We start from the raw sequence: 25442 nt of genomic DNA, 5'->3' as shown, positions 1-25442 counted from the left end.
TAAGGTATAGAAAGAAAGGTAGAGTGGGCGCACTTACTAAGAGTGTGCATTGAATAAACCCTACTCCTATATACCTTGCAATAAAGCTTAGAAGAAATGCAGAATGGTAGAAGTGGACCCCACCCCCTCCCCTGCTAACCTTACACGAACCGCGCACGGATGAAAAGTAATTAAATTCATATACCATAACGGTAGAGCGGTTGTAGGGTAAGTGGACCCCACTAAAAAAATTCATTTTTAGATATTTTAATTCTAAAATGACATTGTTTGTGGTCGGGGCTAATTATTTTTAAAAGGTTAAAACAAAGCGAGTCGACAACAACTCAAACCTTATATACATTTCCATAAAGCTTATAAGTAACGCAGAATGGCAGAAGTGGACCCACACCTCCTCGGCTAACCATACACGAACCCCGCACAAAAAAAGGTAATTAAATCCATATACCATAGCGGTAGAACCATAGTTGGGTAAGTTGACCTCGCTAAAAAAAAATTCCTTTTAAAATATTTTAACATTTTTAAATATTTTAAACAGCAAAAGGTTGTGAAGCCAAAGACAAGACGATAACACCTCTAGGATCCAACCCACAACGCCTCACGTCACCTATCACTTCTAATCGGTTGCCGACGGCGATAGGTCGTTAACACAAAATATCAATATTTAATTTGGTAATATGATTCTAATTATCATATATAACATTTTCATAATATAATACTACCAATAATATCAACTACATAATTGGAATATTATTTCTTGCAAAAATTTTTCAAATAACCAATACTACTCCACCGTTCATTGCCCCACTTTTCGGTTGGTCAACAGCATCACGGAAAACGCCATCAAGCACCGGACAACCCCACCGCAGCGTCGAAAGCTAGGAACAGGCAGCAGATTTCCGGTTGCTTCTCTCGCTGGAGTCGCCTGTCGGATCTACTACTGGAGGGGCCGACAGCAACGCCTGCCATAACCGCCGGTTGCAACTCCGATACGACAACTGGCGGCGCAAATCATATTGGGGGAGAAACGGTCACGTCGCCTAGACCGCCGGTGAGATCCTCGACTGACAATGGCGACTCTCCAATCGACCAACTGACTCACCAATAAATGTTGGCTCCTAGGATATACATGTCTAACAGAGCCGTTGTGTGGTAACTGCACCCCACTAAAAAAAAATCTATTTAAATATTTTATATTTTATTTCTAAAATGGCATTGTTTGGGAGCAAATTAATTTTTAAAGGTTAAAAGCAAGTGAGTCGACAACAAACTCAAACCATATATACATTGCCATAAACCTTAAAAGTAACGCAAAACGTCAGAAGTTGACCCCACCTCTCCCCTGCTAATCTTACACGAACCCCGCACGGAAGAAAAGTAATTAAATTCATATACCATTGTGGTAGAGCCATTGTAGGGTAAGTGGACCCCACTAAAAAATTTCCTTTTTAAATATTTTAATTCTAAAATGACATAATATTGTTTGCAGGCTAATTATATTTAAAATGTTAAAAGCAAGTGAGTTGACAACAAACTCAAACCCTATATCCCTTGCCATAAACCGTATAAGTAACGTAGAACGGCAAAAGGTTGTGAAGCCAAAGACGAGACGATAACGCCCCTAGGATCCAACCCACAACACCTCATGTCACCTATCACTTCTAATCGACTACCGACGACGATACGCCGTTAACACAAAGGGTCAAAGTTTGGAAACTCGTGTTTATATGATCGTATCTTTTATCAAGTTACTTTCTTTATTTATGAATGTTCATTTATTACTTATTAGTTAATTTATTTCATATGAAATTGATTAAAGTTTTATTGAGAATATTTGAGTTTTACCCCAATTTTGTGAAAGTTCGTTTTAGAATATGAGGGGAACATTTCTAGGAGTGAATAACATTACTCTTATTTTTATTATGAACAACCCATATATAACAGTTAGTTTTCCAAATTTTTTACTAAATGGCAGCTTGACCTTCAGTTGAATCACAATCTAAGGTCTGATTGTTATTCATAAGGCTTTGGTGCTAGTACCATTATTGTTGGTCAACATACACCTTAGAAATTCTCCTTCCCATGCCCCACCCCCTTCCTCTGCTAACCTTACACGAATCCCGCACGGATGAAAAGTACTTAAATCCATATACTATAGTGGTAGAGCCGTGGTAGGGTATGTGAACCCCACAAAAATAAATCATTTTTAAATATTTTAATTATAAAATGACATTGTTTGGGTGCTAATTATTATTATTTTTGAAAGTAGGGCTAATTATTTTTAAAAAGTTAAATGCAAGCGAGTCTACAGCAAACTCAAGCCCTATATAACCTTGCCTTAAAGCTTTGAAGTAACGTAGAACGGCAGAAGGTTGTGAAACCAAAGACGAGACGATTACGCCTCTAGGATCCAACCTACAACGCCTCACGTCACCGATTACTTCTACTCGGCTACCGACGGCAATACGCCGTTAACATAAAAGGTCAAAATTTAGAAACTCGTTTTTATTTCTTAAATCTAGTTACTTTCTTTATTTATGAATGTTCATTTATTAGTTAATTTATTTCATAGGAAATTGATTAAAGCTTTATTGAGAATATTTGAGTTTTACCCGGAGTTGTGAAAGTTTGTCTTAAGAAATTGGTTGAGAATTGTGAGTATTCTGTCTAATTGGTGTAGACCTTTTGGTCCTTGTTGTTGTGGGTGTTTTGTGTTAATTAGCTACTAAATACCGATTAGCACTAAGTTTTATAATAATTTACATGTTGATTATGGTTTATAGTTTTTTTGGAACCCTTGGATTCTAGATTCTTCAATTTGATTAAAATTTCATTTTTATGTTAAATATGTTGTTGAAATGTCAAATTAATGATCTGGTAATTTGTTATAACTAAAAAAAAAAATAAACATTACATTTTGATTTATAATTTATAATACGTTTTGTATTCATACCGAATTAAAACGTATTATAAATCAAAGGGAAAATTGTAAAAAATGTCCCTCTATAATATGTCAATTATCAATGTTACCCCTGAATTATGAGTGGTGTAAATGTTGCCTCTCAATTATCAAAACGGTGCACATTATCAATGTTACCCCTGAATTATGAGTGGTGTAATTGATCCACTGTACTTCACGGACTGTGGCGGCGAGAGCTCGATATTCCGCCTCGGAGGATAAACGTGAAACCCTAGCTTGTTTCTTTGATCTCCATGAGATGAGAGTTGGCCCCAAAAACACACAAAAACCAGTGATGGATCTCCGTGTGGTCGAACATGCAGCCCAGTCTGAATCGGAGAACACATTTAGATGCATGGGAGTTCCCTTTGGATAGAGAATTCCCTGTCCAGGAGCCTTCTTAATATAGCGTAACACCGTGATGAGCAGCAGTCATGTGTTCACTTGTGGGGGCATCAACGAACTGGCTCAGCTGTTGCACTGCATATCTAATCTCTGGACGTGTTACTGTGAGGTACAATAATCGTCCTACTAGTTGTCTGTAGCTCCCGGCATCCCGAGCAACATTCAAGATATGTTGATGCTCTCGTTTGGCTATTGCATTTTGCTGTGGGGTGTTGACGCAAGATCTCTAGTGAATTATACCCTTCTCAGCAAAAAAAATCATCAATTCTGAACTCTAGACCATTGTCACTACGGATGGCTTTGATCATGGTTCCAAACTGAGTAAGGACAAAGGCATGAAACTTCTTTAAGAATGGCATTGTTTCAGATTTGTCTCTCATCATGTGAAGCCAAGTGAACCTTGAATGATCATCTACTATTGTTAAGAAATAGCGTTCTCCTTTCAAGAGCAAACTGAAAATGGCCCCCGGATATCTACATGGATAAGCTCAAAGCATGAATTCGAGACAGTGGTGCTTAATGGAAATGGGGATCTTTTCTGTTTGGCAAGATGACACACATCACAAACAATGTTTTTATTAGAAGAGACATCAATGTTTTTGAAAAGATGAAGTTTGTTTGCAGGAAAATGGCCTAATCTTCGATGCCATATTTCAGAACTACTACATTGCATTGTATAGTTTCTATTTTCCAGCCTTAGTGGTTCCAAAAGGTAGAGCCCCTGTTCTTGCTTAGCTATACCAATCGTCAGCCCATGAGCTTCCTGGATCACACACTGCTTAGACATGAAAACCAATTTATGAGAAGTATCTTGAACTAACCTGCTCACTGAGATTATATTAAATTTGAATGAAGGTATATGTAGGGAATCTTTCAACCATAAACCATTGCTGAGTTCAACATTTCCTATGTGTGTGAGTGTGACAGTTATGCATTGTCCATTAGGTAGAGTGACTTCAGTACCATTGGCCAAACAATAATCAACAAGAGAATCCAAGGAACAAACAATGTGATTTGTAGCTCCCGAATCAAGGATCCAAGTATTTGAGCATAAAGATATAGAATTAACATGAGTTATGGGGCACTTGCCTTCATCAGTTGGGTAGTGTGCCTCATTGAACTTGGAAACTAAAGAAACAGTAGCAGTAGTGGAAGAAGATGGCTGTCCAGTAGTATGTGAAAGTGATTGTCCAGCTTGTGGCTGAAGAACAGATATGATCCTTCGCAGCTGTTCATCAGAAATTCCCAGGTCTGCAACATTGTTCACTGAAGCTCCCATGATTTGCTGCTGCTTAGCTTTGGACTTATAACCTTGCACCCATCCCGGCGGGGATCCGTGTTTCTTATAGCACTTGTCTATTGTGTGGCCAGACATCCCACAATAAGTGCATTTTGCTCCTTTTCCAATGTTGTTTCTTCTTGGATTATAAGCATTCATAGCAGCAATAATATTGTCATCAGAGTTAGGAGTTTGACTAATCTGATTATTATGCAGAGCATTTGCATGGTTAAAATCCAGACTCCCTAGACTCAAACTCCTTAGGTTAATCTGTCTCTCTACCTTCTCAGCCATAACAAAAACTTTGTAGATTTCTGGCAATGGATCAAGCACAAACACATTGGATTTCAAGCTACTATAATCATCATTCAAGCCTTGTAAGAAACGTATTACCTGATCAGTGTCACGTTCTTTCCTAATTTCATCGATCAGTCCACATGCACAACGTGGATCACACTTACAGATAGGTATAGGCCTCAGAACATTCAATTCCTCCCACATAGTTCGACATTTAGTATAGTATTCATTTACCGTCAGATTTGCTTGCTTTAGATTGTAGATTTCATTCTGTAGAGTAGAGATTCGCTGAGCATCATGTCGTGAGAACCTCCTCTGCAAATCATTCCACACCTCTCTGGCTTTGTCAAGATGCATGACTCTCTGTGCGATGGACGGCTGAACTGATCGGAAGATCCACGAGCAAATCAACAGATTGCATCTTCTCCAGGCGGCGTATTGAGGATGATCGCGGACTGGTGCTACGGTGGTGCCGTCAACAAGACTCCACTTGTTCTTCACTTCTAACGCTATGCGCATCGAAATCGACCACGAACTGTAATTTCCGCTTCCTGTAAGCAGCGGAGTGACCAGAATTGTTGACGGACTGTCGTTGTTGTTGATAAATAGTGGATTCTCCAATTCTTCTAGGCTATAGTTTCTTTGTGCTTGTGTAGGTGAGTTCCTCTGAGGAACATTGATGGAAGCAGTACGAATAGGTGAGCGGTTGACTGGCGGAGCATTCTGCGCTCCTTGATTCGACTCTCCACCACCGGAGGCGGCGACGGCGTAAGAGCGGTGCTCCGATACCATAACGGAATCAGCTCATACGTAGAGAGAGAAAAAAGAAAAGAGGATGTGATGTTGTTTAATTCTGTTCAACTCATTACAGAGAGAGAGATACAAAGCTTATATACGAGGGAAATGGAGAAGACGGTTACAACAGATTTGGCTAAGAAAAGATTACTTTCCTGCCCCTGACTTCAATTCGCGTATACCATCCTCCGATACTATCTAAGGACCGATTGTTATTCATAAGTCTTGTTTTGACCGCGGAAAGGTTAACTTTACAAAAAGTGCTTATTTGGTTGGGAAAAATAAGACTTCTCACACCAAGCTTACTCTACCTAAAAAAAATACAACTACTGATTCAACCTCTTGTCGATACTACTAGTCTTCTCGCTACCTATTAGAAAAATCCCTTCTATACTACTCAACAAAAGTCAAAATCCCATCAAGATAGATTGAATCGACGACATATACTTCAACTAAAGGCACAAGGGAATAAAGGATTCAAATGCACAGAACAGAGGAAATGCACATGGGTCTCCTTGAAGAATGAAGTCTAAGGTATAGAAAGAAAGGTACAGTGGGCGAATTTTTTTCTCTAAGAATGTCGATTGAATAAACCCTACTCCTATATACCTTGCCATAAAGCTTAGATGTAATGCAGAATGGTAGAAGTGGACCCCACCCCCACCCCTGCTAACCTTACACGAATCCCGCACGGAAGAAAAGTAATTAAATCCATATACCATAACGGTAGAGTCGTTGTAGGGTAAGTGGACCCCATTAAAAAATTTCTAATTAAATATTTTAATTCTAAAATGACATTGTTTGGGGTCGGGGTTAATTATTTTTAAAAGGTTAAAACAATGCGAGTCGACAACAAACTCAAACCCTATATACCTTTCCATAAAGCTTATAAGTAATGCAAAACGACAGAAGTGGACCCACCCCTCCCATGCTAACCTTACACAAACCCTTGCACGAAAAAAAGTTGACCCCACTAAAAAAACTCCTTTTTAAATATTTTAATTCTAAAATTCCTTTTTAAATATTTTAAACGGCAGGAGGTTGTGAAGCCAAAGACAAGACGATAACACCTCTAGGATCCAAGCCACAACGCCTCACGTCACCTACCACTTGTAATCGGCTGCCGACGGCGATACGTCGTTAACACAAAATGTCAATATTTAATTTGGTAATATAATTCTAATTACCATATATAACATTTTCATAATATAATACTACCAAGATATCAACTACATAATTGGAATATTATTTCTTGCCAAAATTTTCTGAATAACCAATACTACTCCACCGTTTACTGTCCCGCTTTTCAGTTGTGAACAGCATCACGGAAAACGTCATCGAGCACCGGACAACCCCACCGGAGCGTCGAACGCTAGGAATATGCAGCAGATTGCCGGTTGCTTCTCTCGCTGGAATCGCCTGCCGGATCTACTACTGGAGTCGCTGATCGCAACGCCTGCTATAGCCGCTGGTCGCAACTCCGATACGACAACCGACCATGAAACTTAGATCGGAGGAGAAACGGTTGTGTCTCCTAGACCGCCGGCGACATCTTTGACCGATAATGGCGACTCTCCAATAAATGTTGGCTCCTAAGGCATACATGTCTAACAGAGCCGTTGTAAGGTAAGTAAATCCTACTAAAAAAATTTCTTTTTAAATATTTTAATTCTATAATGACATTGTTTGGGAGCTAATTATTTTCAAAAGGTTAAAAGCAAGTGAGTCGACAACAAACTCAAACCATATATACATTGTCATAAACATTAGAAGTAACGCAAAACGGCAAAAGTGCACCCCACCCCCTATCCTGCTAACCTTACACGAACCCCGCACGGAAGAAAAGTAATTAAATTTATATACCATTACGGTAGAGCCGTTGTAGGGTAAGTGGACCCCACTAAAAAATATTTCTTTATAAATATTTTAATTCTAAAATGACATTATATTGTTTGCGAGCTAATTATTTTTAAAATGTTAAAAGCAAGCGAGTTGACAACAAACTCAAACCCTATATCCCTTGCCATAAACCTTATTAGTAACGTAGAACGGCAAAAGGTTGTGAAGTCAAAGACGAGACGATAACACCTCTAGGATCCAACCCACAACGCTTCATGTCACTGATCACTTCTAATTGGCTACCGACAGCGTTAACACAAAGGGTCAAAATTTGAAAACTCGTGTTAATTTATTAAATCTAGTCACTTTCTTTATTTATGAATGTTCATTTATTAGTTAATTTTTTTTTTTTGAAAATCATTTATTAGTTAATTTATTTCATATGAAATTGATTAAAGTTTTATTGAGAATATTTGAATTTTACCCCCAAAGTTAATTTGTTTTAGAATATGAAGGGAACAATTCTAGGAGTGAATAACATTAATCTTATTTTTATTATGAACAACCCATATATAACAGTTAGTTTTCCAAATTTTGTACTAAATGGCAGCTTGTCCTTCAATTACTTCAATTGAATTTCTCTAACAATTTCTTTGAATGACTAGAAAAATTGCAATCACTATCAAAGTTGATCTGATTGTTATTCGTAAGGCTTTGGTGCTAGTACCATTATTATTGATCAACACCTTAGAAATTCTCATTCCCATGCCCCACGCCCTCCTTCTACTAGTCTTACACGAATCCCGCACGGAAAGGTAATTAAATCGATATACTATAGTGGTAGAGTCGTGGTAGTGTAAGTGAACCCACAAAAAATTCATTTTTAAATATTTTAATTCTAAAATGACATTGTTTGGCGGTTAATTATTTTTAAAAAGTTTAAAGCAAGCGATTTGATAACAAACTCAAACCCTATATAACCTTGTCTTAAAGCTTAGAACTAACGTAGAACGACAGAAGGTTGTGAAGCCAAAGACGAGACGATTACACATCTAAGACCCAACCCACAACGCCTCATGTCACCGATAACTTCCAATCGGCTACCGACGGCGATACGCCGTTAAAACAAAATGTCAAAATTTAGAAACTCGTTTTTATTTCTTAAATCTAGTTACTTTCTTTATTTATGAATGTTCACTTATTAGTTAATTTATTTCATATGAAATTGATTAAAGCTTTATTGAGAATAATAAATTTGAGTTTTACCCCAATTTTGTGAAAGTTTGTTTAAGAAATTGGTTGAGAATTGTGAGTATTCTGTCTAATTTGGGTGTAGATCGACCTTGTAGTCCTTGTTGTTGCGGGTGTTTTGTGTGAATTAGCTACTGAATACTCTTATCATCATATTTACTACTAGCAATTACCGATTAGCACTAAGTTTTATAATAATTTACATTACATGTGGATTAAGGTTTATAGTTTTTTCCCAAATTGGAACCCTTGAATTCTAGATTCTTTAATTTGATTAAAATTTCGTTATTATGTTAAAATATGTTGTTGAAATGTCAAATTTATGATCTTGTAATTTCTTATAACTAAAAAAAAAAAAAATTACATTTTGATTTATAACTTATAATACGTTTTGTATTCATATTATTTTACCGAATTAAAACGTATTATAAATCAAATAATTAATCACATCGGACAAAAGTTCGTTACTTTTATTCCTTCAATTTAGTTTTTCCAAAATGATTCTAAATCCATTAGTTTCAAAACAGATCACATTGGACAAAAGTTTTCAAGATGGAGAATGAAACCCCAGTTGTGGACATTTTGGAACAAATTATTTTTAGAAAAATTCTTCTTACCCCTTGCCAACACTATCTAAGGTCTGATTGTTATTTGTATGTCTTGTTTTGTTCGCGGAAAGGTTAACATTACAGAAAGTACTTATTTGGTTGGGAAAAATAAGATTTCTTACACCAACCCTATCCTGCCCAAAAAAAGTTTCCACTATTGATTCAACCTCTTGTCGATACTACTAGTCTTCTCACTACCTACCACAAAAATCTCTTCTATATATATTACTCAACAAAAGCCAAAATCCCATCAAGATAGATTGACTCGACGACCTATACTTCAACTAAAGGCACAAGGGAATCAAGGGTTCAAGAGCACAGAACAGAGGAAATGCACATAGGTCTCCTAGAATAATGAAGTCTAAGGTATAGAAAGAAAGGTAGAGTGGGCACATTTTTTCTCTAAGAGTGTGCATTGAATAAACCCTACTCCTATATACCTTGCCATAAAGCTTTGAAGTAATGCAGAATGTTAGAAGTAATGCAGAATGGTAGAAGTGGACCCCACCCCCTCCCCTGCTAACCTTACACGAACCCCGCACGGATGAAAAGTAATTAAATCCATATACCATAACGGTAGAGCCGTTGTAGGGTAAGTGGACTCCATTAAAAAAAATTCATTTATAAATATTTTAATTCTAAAATGACATTGTTTGGGATCGGGACTAATTAGTTTTAAAAGGTTAAAACAAAGCGAGTCGACAACAAACTCAAACCCTATATACCATGCCATAAAGCTTATAAGTAACGCAGAACGGCAAAAGTGGACCAACCCCTCCCCTATTAACCTTACACGGACCCCGCACGAAAAAAAATTAATTAAATCCATATACCACAGCGGTAGAACCGTTATTCGGTAAGTTGATCCCATTAAAAAAAAAATCATTTTTAAATATTTTAATTTTAAAATTCCTTTTTAAATATTTTAAAGGCTGAAGTTGTGAAGCCAAAGACAAGACGATAACACCTCTAGCATCCAACCCACAACGCCTCACATCACCTACCACTTCAAATCGACTGCCGACGGGGATAAGTAGTTAACACAAAATGTCAATATTTAATTTGGTAATATAATTCTAATATAATTATCCTATATAACATTTTCATAATATAATACTACCAAGAATATCAACTACATAATTGGAATATTATTTCTTGCCAAAATTTTTCGAATAACCAATATTACTCCACACTTCATTTCCCGCTTTTCGGTTGTCAATAGCATCACGGAAAACGCCATCGGGCACGGGACAACCCCACTGGAGCGTCGAACGCTAGGAACAGGCAGCAGATTAAATATTTCCGGTTGCTTCTCTCGCTGGAGTCGCCTGTCGGATCTACTACTGGATTCGCTGACCGCAACACCTGCTATAGCCGATGGTCGCAACTCCGATACGACAACTGACCGCGAAACTCATATTGGGGGAGAACGGTCGCGTCGCCTAGACCGCCGGCGACATCTTCGACCGACAATGGCGACTCTCCAATCGACCAACCGACTCTCCAACAAATGTTGGCTCCTATGGCATACATGTCTGATAGAGCCGTTGTAAGGTAAGTGAATCCTACTAAAAAAAATTCTTTTTAAGTATTTTATTCTAAAATGACATTGTTTGGGAGCTAATTATTTTTAAAAGTTTAAAAGCAAGTGAGTCGACAACAAACTCAAACCATATATACATTGTCATAAACATTAGAAGTAACGCAAAACAACAGAAGTGGATCCTACCCCCTCCCCTACTAACCTTACACGAACCTCGCACGGAAAAAAATATAATTAAATTTATATACCATAACGGTAGAGTCGTTGTAGGGTAAGTGGACCCCACTAAAAATTTTCCTTTTTAAATATTTTAATTATAAAATGACATTATATTGTTTGCGTGCTAATTATTTTTAAAACGTTAAAAGCAAGCGAGTTGACAACAAACTCAAACCCTATATCCCTTGCCATAAACCTTATAAGTAACGTAGAACGACAAAAGGTTGTGAAGCCAAAGACGAGACTATAACGCCTCTAGGATCCAACCCACAACGCCTCATGTCACCGATCACTTCTAACCGACTACCGACGGCGTTAACACAAAGGGTCAAATTTTGAAAACTCGTGTTTATTTCTTAAATCTAGTTTCTTTATTTTTGAATGTTCATTTATTAGTTAATTTATTTCATATGAAATTGATTAAAGTTTTATTGAGAATATTTGAGTTTTACCCCCATTGTGAAAATTTGTTTTAGGAAATTGGTTGAGAATTATGAGTATTCTGTGTAACTTGGGTGTAGACCTTGTGGTCCTTGTTGATATGAAGGGAACATTTCAAGGAGTAATAACATTACTCTTATTTTTATTATGAACAACCCATATATAACAGTTAGTTTTTCAAATTTTGTGCTAAATGGCAGCTTCACCTTCAATTACTTCAATTGAATTTCTCTAACAATATTTTTGAATGACCATAAAAATTGCAATCACTATCTAAGGTCTGATTGTTATTTGTAAGTCTTGTTATTCATAAGGCTTTGGTGCTAGTACCATTATTGTTGGTCAACACCTTAGAAATTCTCCTTCCCATGCCCCACCCCCTCCCTCTGCTAACCGTACACGAATTCCGCACGAAGGAAAGTAATTAAATCCATATACCATAGTGGTAGAGCCGTGGTAGGGTAAGTGGACCCCACAAAAAAAATTCATTTTTAAATATTTTAATTCTAAAATGACATTGTTTGGGGGCTAATTATTTTTAAAAAGTTAAAAACAAGCGAGTCGACAACAAACTCAAATCCTATATAACCTTGCCTTAAAGCGTAGAACTAACGTAGAACGTCAAAAGGTTTCGAAGACGAGGACGAGACGTTTACGCCTCTAGGATCCAACCTACAACACCTCACGTCACCAATCACTTCTAATCGGCTACCGACGACGGCGATACGCGTTAACACAAAAGGTCAAAGTTTACTGATTTGTTCTATTCGGCTACCGACGGCGATACGCCATTAACACAAAAGGTCAAAATTTAGAAACTCGTTTTTATTTCTTAAATCTAGTTACTTTCTTTATTTGTGAATGTTGATTTATTAGTTAATTCATTTCATAAGAAATTGATTAAAGCTTTATTGAGAATATTTGAGTTTTACCCGATTTGTGAAAGTTTGTCTTAAGAAATTTGTTGAGAATTATGAGTATTCTGTCTAATTTGGGTGTAGACCTTGTGGTCCTTGTTGTTGTGGGTGTTTTGTGTGAATTAGCTACTAAATACTGTATAATCATATTTACTACTAGCAATTACCGATTAGCACTAAGTTTTATAATAATTTACATGTTGATTAAGGTTTATAGTTTTTTTTTTGGAACCCTTGGATTCTAGATTCTTTAATTTGATTAAAATTTCGTTATTATGTTAAATATGTTGTTGAAATGTCAAATTATTGATCTCGTAATTTGTTATAACTAAAAAAAAAATATTATAAAAGAAACATTACATTTTGATTTATATAATTTATAATACGTTTTGTATTCATACCGAATTAAAACGTATTATAAATCAAATAATCACTTTGGACAAAAGTTCGTTACTTGTATTCCTTCAATTTAGTTTTTCCAAAATGATTCTAAATCCATTAGTTTCAAAAGAGATCACTTTGGACAAAAGTTTTCAAGATGGACAATGAAACTCCAATTGTGGACATTTTGGAACAAATTAAATTATAATTTGAAAAATTCTTCTTACCCCTTCCAATTTTTTGGTTCTTAAATTCCTTCCATGACATGGTGTATAATTATTGGTTGTCATGAATTGGCTAACTTTTAATAATAAAAAAATAACCAATCAAACAATGTCATGTCAGGATGGAAACTATGAAGGGAACATTTTTAAAGGTGAATAACATAATTGAAGCATGTGCTCCATCTCAACTAAAAGTTTAAGCTGATAATTAGATTGCACATTTATGACTATATGCTCAACAAACATTACTCTTAGGGGCGTTTGGCTCAAGTTATATAAGATAACTAAGGTTATATTTGCTTGGAAATATAAGATTTCCATGTTTGGTTCAGGTTATGTAATTTTCTGAGGGAATATCACATAACCTCCACACTAATAAGGGTGTGTTTGGTTGACAGGTTTAGTTCTAATGAATATATGGGTATCAAAGTGATTGATATTGTTTGGTTGATAGGTTTTTAGAACACTACTATAGATTTCAAACACCCTCTTAATTGAAAAACTCATACCCAAATAAAATAAGGGTATCATCCCTTTTCATTCCTTTATTCCTTCTCATCCTCTTTGATTAGTGCTTTTAGATTTTTGTTTTTATTTCTTTTGTTCATATTGGTGTTTTTGATGTCTTTATATTAGAATCAATTGTCTTGATTTTGTGTTTTTGTATTTTTAAAATCTTTATTCCCATTATAGGATCATACATAACCAAACAACATTATTGATAATCTTTCTCATTCTACCCTACTACCATAACATGCAAAATACTTTCACTAAAACCCATTAGCATTACCAAGTATTTGATACTCATTACGATTCCAATTCCCATGTGCAAACCAAACACACCCTAAGTTTTTAACTATTGGAAGGGAATGTGAGATCTCACATTCGCTTATCTTATTACTAATTTTGGACTTTTGGCATCTTAATCAATTTGTCTTATTACCGTTGTCTTATTTACATACCTTAGTTTTAAACCAAACACAGAAATTTAACATTCCCAACAATCTAACATTCTCTAAGGTAGTCTAACATTCTGTGAACCAAACGCCTTAGTTTTCCAAAATTTGTACTAAATGGCAGCTTGACCCTTATTTACTTCAATTGAATTTCTCTAACAATTTTTTTGAATGACGAGAAAAACTTGCAAACAATATCTTCTGATTGCTATTTGTAAGTCTTGTTTTGACCGCGGGAAGGTTAACTTTGGAAAAGTGCTTATTTGGTTGGGAAAAATAGGACTCCTTACTCCAAGCCTACACTAAACGCCCCCACCACCCCCCCCCCCCCCCCCCCCAAAAAAAAAAAAAAAAAAAAAAAAACACTTTTGCTCTTAGAGCTTGCATTTCTTTTCTTTTTGAATACTACTGACTCTATTACAATGTAATATTTGTTCATAACTACTTTCCCAACCAAATGAAGCACAAAGAGCCAATATCACCTCCACTAAAGCTCGAACTTACAATCTCTCCTATGAAAAAGCAACTTGATGCCATTGAACCACAAGGTCCTTGGCCCCCTACTCCTATCTAATAGCCAGCAAAGTTCTCTAAATTTTATCCACTGTGAAACTCAAAAAATTCATTCAATAATGCCTCGTATACTCTACTCCTAGAATTTGATTACCTTTATTTCATAACTATGCATAGGGGTAATTAGAGCATTTATTTGAGCACTGCAACTCAATCTATCTTGCATTTACTCATCCAAACATTATATTCTTAAATTTTAATATCAAGTTGTTCTTATATCTAATGCTTAAATTATCCTAATTGCTTTCCAAGTCTTTAGATTGACTCATTGAAATTACATATTACTTAATAGTTCACTCAATTTATAAAACCATATTTGTATACTTACTACTTTATAGAAAGACAATTAAAGTATATATAACTTGAAAACCTTGAATTTATGAATTTGCTGTAAGAAGCTATGGGATTTGTTAGTTGGCTATTAGAGATGGTCAAGAAACCCACCCATGAATGATGGTGTGCTTAATTTGTTGAAGAGTAAGGGCTATTGTTATAGTCAATGTAACTCTTTTATCAAAGTTTGGTAGTGATTCTAACAAAGAATAAAGAGGATCAAAGTATAGATTATGAAATTCTAATGAAAGAGTTCTTAGGTGATATAATGGATCAGAACATTGTTGAACCATTATAAAATTGCGGTTTTCTTCTTTCCCATACTCTTTACATTCTTATGTTGAATTATTGAGCATATAATATATAAACATAAATGTGCAATCTATCTGTCAATTTAGATTTTTAATTGAAATAAAACATATACTTCAATTTGATATCAGAGTTGTCAATTTCATGTCAAAGGTCTTGGAACTTGTCAAAGTAATCAGCTTGCATATATACATGTGAAGTAATCGGCATTCTTGCATATATACATGAGAAGTAATCGGCATTTATAACTTTTAGTTGGGATGGAACGCATGTTTCAATTATAATTTTTTTAAAGAAAAAATTGCATTTTGGTCCTCTAGTTATACTCGTGGTATAGACTTACTCCTTGAATTACATGTGTAACAATCTTTTAACTCCTAAATTATGCATGAAGTGTCAATTTTAGTCATTGAATTGAAGGACCAAATCAGCCATTTTATTAAGTGAAAAATTGATGGTAGAAATAGTCCATGAGGGACTAAACTCTCCACTTCGTGAATAATTTATATGTTAAAGATGGTCAGACATATAACTTAGGAACTAAGTTTGTATCACGAGTATAACCGAAGGACAAAAAATGCAATTTTTCCTGGCTCAATTTTTTACACTATTTTTACTATTTCCCACAAAAAAAACTTGAGTCTAGTCTAGTACAGGGTTTTTCCCTTTGTGTTAGAGATTGATCTGAGATACCCTCCTTGTTTTCTCATTCCTCTAATTTGTTGCTTTGAATCTTTTGTTTTTTGAGTACAGGGCCTCAGTTCTTGGTATCCTCCTGAAAAGCTAGAATCTTTGTTCAGTTTGTGTAATCATGTCTGCCAACAACAATCAACAGCCTGCCAAGAACACTGGGTTTTCATCTCCTTTTGCCAATTCTCCATTTGCCATGCCCAATAATGTTGCTATTCCCCTAACACCCCCTCCTGGATTTCAAATCTCTCCATTTCACGCCCATCTTCTGGCTCAGTTACAACAATCTCAATCTCAATCTCAATCTCAACCTCAACCTCTGGGTGGTACTAGTACCCAGCACCCACTGGCATCACCACCACCTCCCATAGCCCCGGCTGCTCGTAAGGAGAAACAACAGAAGCTCCCTGCTGAAAACCATGGCGGCCCTGTTCGGTAAAATAGTTAGCTTATCAGCTAATTTTGGACTATTAGTTGCTTGACTTGATTAAAAAATGCTCAAATTTAAAAAACTGTTCAAAAGCAACTTTTTCAATTAGTTTTTTGAGAAATAAAATTATACCAAACAGCTAATTTACCAAACATTTTTCTACCATAAGCTAACAGTTATTTATCAAACAGGACTAGCGTCGAACCTGTTCTCTATGCCCAGCTGCTTGATATGGAGTCTCGAGTCGATGAAGCCATTGCCAGAAAGAAAGCTGCTGTCCAGGAGGCACTAATGAAACCGCCATCTTTTGTTAAGAACACCCTTCGGGTTTATATATTCAACACTTTTGCTAACCAGGACTGCCCAAATTCTGCAGAGCCTCCTTCATGGACTCTGGTAATAGTGGGCAGGGTTTTGGAACAGAGCCAAGCAAAGTTTCCCTCTTTCCTCAAAAGAGTCACCATTTCCTTGGACCAGAAGCTCTACCCTGACAACCATCTTATAACCTGGGATAATCGAGCCCGATCGCCTGCTCTTAACGATGGCTTCGAGATCAAAAGAAAGGGGGATCAAGAATTCACTGTGGGCATCACATTACACCTCAACAACTTCCCTGAAAAGTACAAAGTTTCACCAGCTTTGAGAGCAGTAATAGGCCTTGAAGTTGAGAGCCGTTCAAGAATTGTCCATGCAATTTGGCAGTACATTAATGGCAGAAAGCTAAGGGTTCCTGATGACCCTTCTTGCTTCTATTGTGACCCGCCGCTTCGGAGAGTGTTTGGGAGAGGTGTGGTTAAGCTCACAGAGGTGCCATTAAAGATCACTCCCCATTTGTCACCTCCCCAACCCATTCATTTACAGCACAGGATTACACTTTCTGGGAAGATGCCTGCTGGGATTGCGTGTTATGATGTGGTGGTTGATGTGCCCTTCCCTATACAGAAGGAATTGGATAATTTTCTGGGCAGCATAGACAAGAGTAAAGAGCTTGGCGTTTTCGAGGAATCGATTTCTGAAGATATGAGGAAGCTCCAAGAACACCAGAGGAAAAGGGCACTGCTTCTTGGATTCAGTCAGTCACCTGTTGAGTTTGTTAATGGTGTACTTGGTTCTCATAGCAAGGGTGTAAAGTTTGATGGTGGGGAAAGTAGTAGTAGTCACAATGAGCACAAGTCAGATGTGTACAACCAACCCTGGTAACTCTTCTCATCACTATTTTATCTGAGTTAATTCCACCAGATGTGACTATTATTTTTTGAACATTTTTTCGTGGCTTTTCCTAATTTTAGTAAGGGCATTTTTGTCTTTTGCGTTTTTTCCCGGTTTCAACCAGTTTAATTGGTTTAGAATTTTAAGTAATCTCTGATTTTTTATTAATAATATTTTTCAACCAATTTTTAGTAAAGTAATAAATCAATTAAACTGGTTGAAATTGGAAAAATAACAAAAAGAAAAATGTAAAGAGACAAAAATGTCCTTACTAAAATAGGAAAAGTCATGAGAATGACTAAAATGTTTAAAAAATAGTCTAGGATGTTAAATGACAAAAACATTGACTAAATTTGAAATTGCTCAAAGACAAGGGCTCCCTGGTGGAACTAACTCATTTTATCTCCATAAACTGCTTATTATGTAAGTTGCGGGATGTTATTGAGGCAGGGTCTAAGTGCTAAGATCCTTTCCTTATGAGGAGACCCCAAACCCGGATATTCGTGGGATTTGCCTCAATGAGGAGATTCAAACACGGATATTTGTGGGATTTGCCTCAATGAGACAGGGTCTAAGTGTTGAGATCCTTTCTCAGATTCAAACAAGGATATTTGCTGGATTTGTCTCAATGAGGCAGGGTCTGAGTGCTTGCTTTTTGTTCCAAAACTGAGATTTGAGGAGATTTGAACCTCCCGGGATTTGTCTCAATGAGACAGGGTCTAAGTGTTGATGGAGATCCTTTCCCAGAGATATTTGCAAGATTTGTCTCAATGAGGCAGGGTCTGAGTGCTTGCTTTTTGTTCCAAAACTGAGATTCTTCCCATTGAGGAGAGTTAAACCTGAGTATTAGCAGGATGCGCCTCAGTGAGGCAAAGCTTGCTTTTTGCCCCAAGACAGATCTTTTCTCATTGAGGAGATTCAAATTCGGGTATTTGTTAGGTCACTATACACCCACAATCAACCTTTCGACCACTGAGTTATGTCCCGGGACATATAAATCTATTCATGGATACATGGGATGAGATTATTGGAGTTATAATTGCTTGGTTTGTTTGATTTACAGGGTTGAAGATGCTGTAATTCGCTACCTGAAACGCAAACCAGCTTCAGATGCCCCAAGAAAGATGTGAAACTCTCTCTATGCAACTGTTTCATTTCATTAGACTGCAACATCTCAACTCATTCTCATAATAAAAGCTAGCATTGGACATTGCTGGTTCAAAGTCTGGTTTACAACATTGAATGTTTTTTCTTCTTTTTTGGTTATGCAAGCAGGATTTCTTTTTGCAGTGTCACCCTGACCTGAATCATCTTTCTTTACCAAATCCTTTTACATTGAATTTCAATCTATACAGTAGTATTCCAGACTTAATTGTTTCACAGAGTTAATCTCAGATCCTTTCAGTATAGTGATTTTGTCACATTTAATTTTAAATTTTCAAACAATTAATATATATATATATATATATATATATATATATATATATATATATATATATATATATATATATATATTCACATGAATACTCAATAATAAATAAACAAATAAATTTGTAATATGTGTATATTCTTGTGCATACACGTGTATGTTTACGTGTGTGTACTCATATAAGGGTTTTTTTTTTTTTTTTTTTTTTTTTATCATGAAACTTTAGCTATGAGCCTATGAGGCAAGAATAACAAATTCAATGGGTCTTGGAAATAATTATACCATTGCAAAGTGAATAACCAATTCCATAAAATTTTATTTTATGGTATAAACAATAAACTAAACCGCGGAATATACATATTTCATGGAATACTAATCCATTCTCTATCTATTCCTTCAAATGTTTTAAAAAGAAAAGATATCAACTATCTACTCCAGATTTTTCTGTTTTATGATTGCATTGGGAGGAAAACTTAAGCATCAACAGAAGGGCATCATTTGAGTTAGGGGTGAGCAAAAAAACAAACCGACCGAAAAACCGTTGACCGATAACTGAATTGCCTGAAAAGTTCGGTTATCGGTTTTCTAGTTCAAAAATTTTCGGTTATTTCGATTTTTCGGCCGGTTTTCTTAAAAAAAATCGATAACCGACCGAAAAAACAATGCTTAAATAAGTGAAAGAAATAAAATTAGTAATTTTATAATATATTTTAACTTAATATTATTGTTTGAAAGTGTTTTTTCCTACCTTTGGGATTTAATACAAGAAAACATATGCATATTTTTAAATGAACAATATTTCTAAAATAACAAAGTCCAATTACTAGTTTAATACAAGGCTCATTTGAACAAAGAAATCATATGGATTAAGATTTTAATATATGAACCAGTTAACAACATGAAAAATGTTAAAACTAAACATTAGTCCATTATTTTTATGTTGAAAATAGCAAGTCTACACAAAGAAACTAAGCCATCTGGATTCTGGAAACATAACCTAAAACAACCCCATATTACTTTATTGTAATAATACAATATAACAAGATTCAAAGATTTATACTGTAACAAGCAACATCAACGTGCATCTGTCAAAATTAATTCTTAATCAATTTATTATGCTCAAAGTTCTCAAGTATTTGTAGTAGTGCAAATTTAGTACTGCTTCGGTTAAAAATAACCGAACTTAACCGATCAAAAATTTTGTTTTTCGGTCGGTTCGGTTATGAGAAGTACCTCGGTTATACAAAAGTGATTATTTTTTCGATTATTAATCGAAAACCGACCGATAGTCACCCCAATTTGAGTAAGAATAGATACATTCTTATTCTTGTGCAAACAAAATGTCAATAGCATTGGGGTCAAATGCAAATAAAATGTTTATCATTGCTCCAAAAAAGCAATCAGTTTGAAGCAATACTCCACCAAAGGTCACTTGTCTTAGCAGATGGCCTTAAAACTTAAAAGAAAATTAAACCGAAAACAGGTTACTGCTCAGATTGTGAAACAATACTCACACTATATTTCTATTAGGCCTACAGATTTGATTGGCCCACACGCACTTGAACCCTATGCCATGAAGTGTTCAGTATTCCCCTCAAGTTCCAAACATCTCCAACATTTTCAGGTTGGACATTTGCAGATGAATCCACCTGTCAAGTATCAAACAAATGGAATGATTAATGAAGTAAAAAAAAAAAAAAAAAAAAATAGTGAACTATAGTAGGCTTAATAATCGAAAATCCAAATACTTATAAGTCTTGCATAAATTGTAATAAGGGTTTGCTCAATATGATAGATTTTGATGTACCAAATTAGAAACGTACCGCTTTGGCAACTATCTCAGCACTGTGTGAAACATTAACCTCGGCCTCAAAAAGAACCCATGCCCATTTGTCAGTACTGAATTCATCATCAGAAATATATGGAATGCCAGTTTTTTGGTATTTGGAGGCTTCAATCCATGTTTTACCACCATCAATAGATATATCTACCCTTTCAATGCCTCGCCCACCTCCTGAAACTGCATACCCCTTAATAGTTATCTGAAAATACAAGAAAAATGCATCATAGAATCTGAATAATGAAAAGAAAACTCTTTTTAGTCAAGAATTGTGAATACAATAATTTTTTTGACATGTCATTCCTGGTATGAAGGTATAGCACAAACTAGAAGATCCAATATGCTTTGAAGGTTACATTTAATGTCTCTGGAGTGAAACGAATATCAAATAATCTCATCACCATAAGATACTATTGCAGTTTGCAGTTAACCAGAATAAATAATTCCATGCAGTTACAGTTACCAAAATACAAGATACTACTCTTTAAAAGATAGTGTTATTTCTTTTGATTTTTTTTAAAAAAATGATATTATTAACTGAGATAATTTTTTTATGTGGAGCCATAAAGAAAGATTAGGTTCTAATGGGAGAGGATAAAGGGTGTCATTTTTGTAAAATCTAGAAAAATAAAAAATAAAAGTTCGGAGTATATATTTGGAAACATTATGGGTGATGGTGTTTCAAAATAAGAGCTTATATTATACTCTATTTACCACCAGAGGAGATAGCTTATTGCCTTATTTACAGTTTAAAATAAAATATAAGCTCTAAAAATAGCCCTGCAAACAGAGTCATAGGTAAAACACGCTCTAATGTGTAATTCCTGAACTAAACATGCCCTATATGACAAATACGTTTTTACCAGGTACACCATACATACAAGATGCCAATATCAATTTGTAATTTGTTAATCTCAAGAAAAGAATATAAATTTACATGGCTAATAGCATGCAAAGAGATAATAAGAGTCATCCATAATGATGCTAACCTTTCCATGCTTTACGACACTAACATCCTCCAAAGAGCATATTGCACTCTGTAAAGCAACAAACAATGTACATAAGATTCGCATAATGATTTTACATTTTTACCTTCTGTTCTTAACTTCTAACTTTTGTTGGACAGGGGCTTTTGTTGGTTTATTTTATTTATCTTTTATTATTTTGGGGGTACATTATGAAAATAGTAGAAGGTGATTTGTATCCAAGCAATAAACCAATGACTTCAAACAACCAATAAGACCAAGGATCTTGACCGCCATATTAGTGGAAAAATTGTTAGACAATGACTTTAAGCAACTAAGAAAGCATAGGATCCCAAGTCCCGATGCCAAATTAATTAGAGAAAAAAACAATAGACCCTCAAAGTTAGCATTTGGTCTTCTAAGGTGTAAGAGAACAAGAAATATCATCACAGCTGATACACAAACATCAACTAGTTACCTGCACTGGGAAATCCATTTGTGGTCTCCTAGTAGACCAATTGATATTATCCCAATCAACAGAAGGTGGAAACATCTTATAGTCCTTTTGCATAAAAAATCCCTGCAGAGCAGTACTACAAAGTAAGTGCATTGGAAGGCAGATAGTATCATCATACTGAATGTTTACACAAGTGCACACCTGGCATTCTTCAGCTATGATATTGATTGAATCAAGCCACTTAACTGATCGGGCACCTATTACTCCTGGGACAATCACACGCAATGGATAGCCGTGGTCCCTATTCAGTGTCTTCATTTGTGAACCAGCAACATCATATCAGAGTAGGAAAACATCTACAATAATATTTATCTGCCCTCTCTCATACATGGGCAATAATGAAAGTAATCTAGAAACAACAAAATGGAACATACATAAAAGATGAAAAAACACACAGCATTTCATTATACTAAGCACTTGTAAAGATTCAAAAATTGATAAATTTGTTAAACCTCTTATACAACCATTGTTTATCTGTAACAGGGCGTTTGGTTGGAAGGAAGGAACTGTAATTCGGTGGGAAAAGAATAAGGTGGGAATAAATAAGGAATTCAAACTACGTTGTTTGGTAAGGAGAAATAGAATTATTGGAATTGAGAAGGAAAGAAGTGGTATAAAGACCAAAATACCCTTGTGTAATAATAATAGTAATAATAACCAAGGGTAGTAGTGTCATTTCATCTATTTTTTCTTCCTCACATCCATTGAATTGCAATTCAACAAAAGGAGGGAATTGCAATTCCCTCAAACCAAACAATGTAATGTTCATTCAATTTCAATTCCTTAACAACGAAATTACGGTGTACCAAACGGGCCATTAGTTTACAAGAATCCTATTCCTGAAGAGGAAAGGGAAGGAAGAACGTGATTGTACAGAACTATAACCATAAGCATCAGAAAACTAAAATGTAATGCATATCTACCAAATAATGAGAAATAATACCTCTCCATTCATCTCATAAGCAAGTAAGACATCAGCTACAGGATTTGTAGCTTGACTTAGTGGAATTGATGCTTTATAAGGGCCTCCCTTTTCCTCCTATAATCACATATGTATTCCAATCACTTCTATTGATATCAAGCAATATACAAGGAAAAATCATGAAGCACTGTCAGATAAGCAAAATAATCACCTTACACTTATCAATGCTCACAAACTCAACATGCTTTCCTCCTGATGGTGTCATACTTGTCAGCTTAGGTATTCCAATCAGTTCTAGTACATCTGCCAACCTTGCTCCACCCCAAATAGCTGAAAGGACAAGCACAACCCCTTAATATGATTTTTCCAGAATAATAATCAATGAATAATTGTGGAGTAAGCTGCTCAAGCAGGGACTAAGATAAGAATAAATTTATAATCCTTTCCAACATCAATGAAAAAGAAACCACTTTCTTTTTGTAGATAAAGGAGTGTGAAGGCTCAATCAACTAACCATTTCCTAAAGCAGAAATATCCCAGCCAACTCCTCTAACTTTTCGGGTATTGCTCATTGCAGTCCTCCTATTACCAGCACACTGGAAAGGGAAAGCCATATCATATACCCCTTAATAATCTCTAAATCACAAAAACTTAAGAGAAATTGAAGTCAATCATTAGTACAGGCTTGAGTTAATACCATTTGGGGTCCTCCAAGTATACTGGTTTTGCCACATTTAGTCCAAAATTTCAAATTAACCACACATGGTCCTTCCACTTTCAAATTGTTACCGTTTGTGGTCCAAGTTAGCCACCCATGATCCTTCAACTATCAAATTTTAACCACCCATGGTCTTTACAAAAAGACCACAGCTGGTTGAAAGTTAGGACCATTAACTTAGACCACGGATGGTAACAATTTGAAAGTCGAAGGACCACAGGTGGTCAATTGAAAGTTCAGGACTAAACGTGACAAATCCACTATACTAGGAGGACCCCATACGGGGTTAACTGTACAGGCTTCACCAAAAGAAGATGTTGAGCTCTTACCTGTAAAGTGGCAGTGACAGTATGTTTGGGAAGTTTCCTAGAAATCAGGGAACGGTATGAGTTCCACTTACCAAATAGAAAATAAGAAAATTATAAGTTATTGATTCTCACCATATATCTCTCATGAAGAGCTCCTTGGGATGTCCAATTAGACCAGATAGAGTAACTGAATATCTGCTCAGCCAAGCAGTCATTATTGGCCAAAATGACATTAGAGAAATTAAAAAACAAAATTTGAACAAGGGGTAGAGAAGCAGCAAAACCTCTCGATGTCTTCCACAACAGGAATAGGTCCATGGTTTCTCTTGTAAAAGAGATCGACAGGAGTCACATAAGACGAAACCAAAGCAGAACGAGGCGGCTCGGCATTGAAGGGTTCCTACTCCAATACAAAATTACAGTCTTCAATTAACTACCGGCACAGTTACTTCAATAATTACTTCAAAAAATCAGTAAAAAATTCGTGCTTTATAATCCAAAATTGGAATAACAAGTACAGAGATAATGATATGATATCAAATGCAATCTCCCAAATCATCAATCCACGAAATCACGTATACAAGCAGATTATGAAACGCAAGGGTTGGGAAGGAGAAAGAAAGAGACCTTGGAGTTAATTTTGAGGCAAGGGTGGCGAGGGGGTTCCTGCGAGTAATCGGATGGTCCTCTGATTCCGGGCATCTCTGTCTGTCTTTGCCGGCTTCTCTGATCCTTACTCTGTGATTCTTCTTGTCTGCTTTGTTCGTATTCTTGTGTGAGGATTTATAATGGCCAGGAATTGGTTTGTACTTTGTTCGAACATGAACGTTTCAGTGTAAAGAAATGACTTCCACTAATTTGCCAAGAGCAGCGATTACTGCTATTCTTGGCATCATTTTTTATATCATCTTTTCCAATTTTTATAATTATTAATTAAATTAAAAAGCTATAACTAAAATTTTAATATTTTTTTATATATTTAATTTGATATGCTTAATGAAATTATAAATTATAAGGAGTAATAATTATAGCCAAGACATTGTAGTCTAATGGCACTCGAATTAGACTCTCATATCAGAAGTTGTGAA

The 25442-nt window shown here is 35.7% G+C and overlaps 1 protein-coding gene and 1 long non-coding RNA gene across 2 annotated transcripts; one reads left to right on the top strand and one right to left on the bottom strand.

The window, feature by feature from the left end:
* Positions 1-6269: 6269 nt before the first annotated feature.
* LOC109158304 lies at positions 6270-22380 on the top strand. Its single transcript, XR_002050360.1, has 3 exons — positions 6270-6280; positions 17434-17439; positions 22297-22380. It is a non-coding gene; the product is annotated as an uncharacterized LOC109158304 (long non-coding RNA).
* Positions 20443-25221, bottom strand: LOC109158303 (sulfite oxidase). Its single transcript, XM_019306227.1, has 12 exons — positions 24982-25221; positions 24639-24754; positions 24487-24549; positions 24376-24412; positions 23843-23924; positions 23540-23658; positions 23350-23445; positions 22548-22658; positions 22368-22469; positions 21914-21961; positions 20908-21126; positions 20443-20733 (listed from the first exon to the last, which is right to left on the bottom strand). Exons 1-12 carry the CDS (start codon positions 25054-25056, stop codon positions 20617-20619), a joined length of 1185 nt encoding a protein of 394 aa, XP_019161772.1. The 5' UTR covers positions 25057-25221; the 3' UTR covers positions 20443-20616.
* Positions 25222-25442: the final 221 nt, after the last annotated feature.

This window comes from Ipomoea nil, unplaced genomic scaffold, assembly GCF_001879475.1.
Source record: "Ipomoea nil cultivar Tokyo-kokei standard unplaced genomic scaffold, Asagao_1.1 scaffold2805, whole genome shotgun sequence".
In the NCBI taxonomy this organism is placed as follows: domain Eukaryota; kingdom Viridiplantae; phylum Streptophyta; class Magnoliopsida; order Solanales; family Convolvulaceae; genus Ipomoea; species Ipomoea nil.
This window is presented reverse-complemented; position numbering and strand designations above follow the sequence as displayed.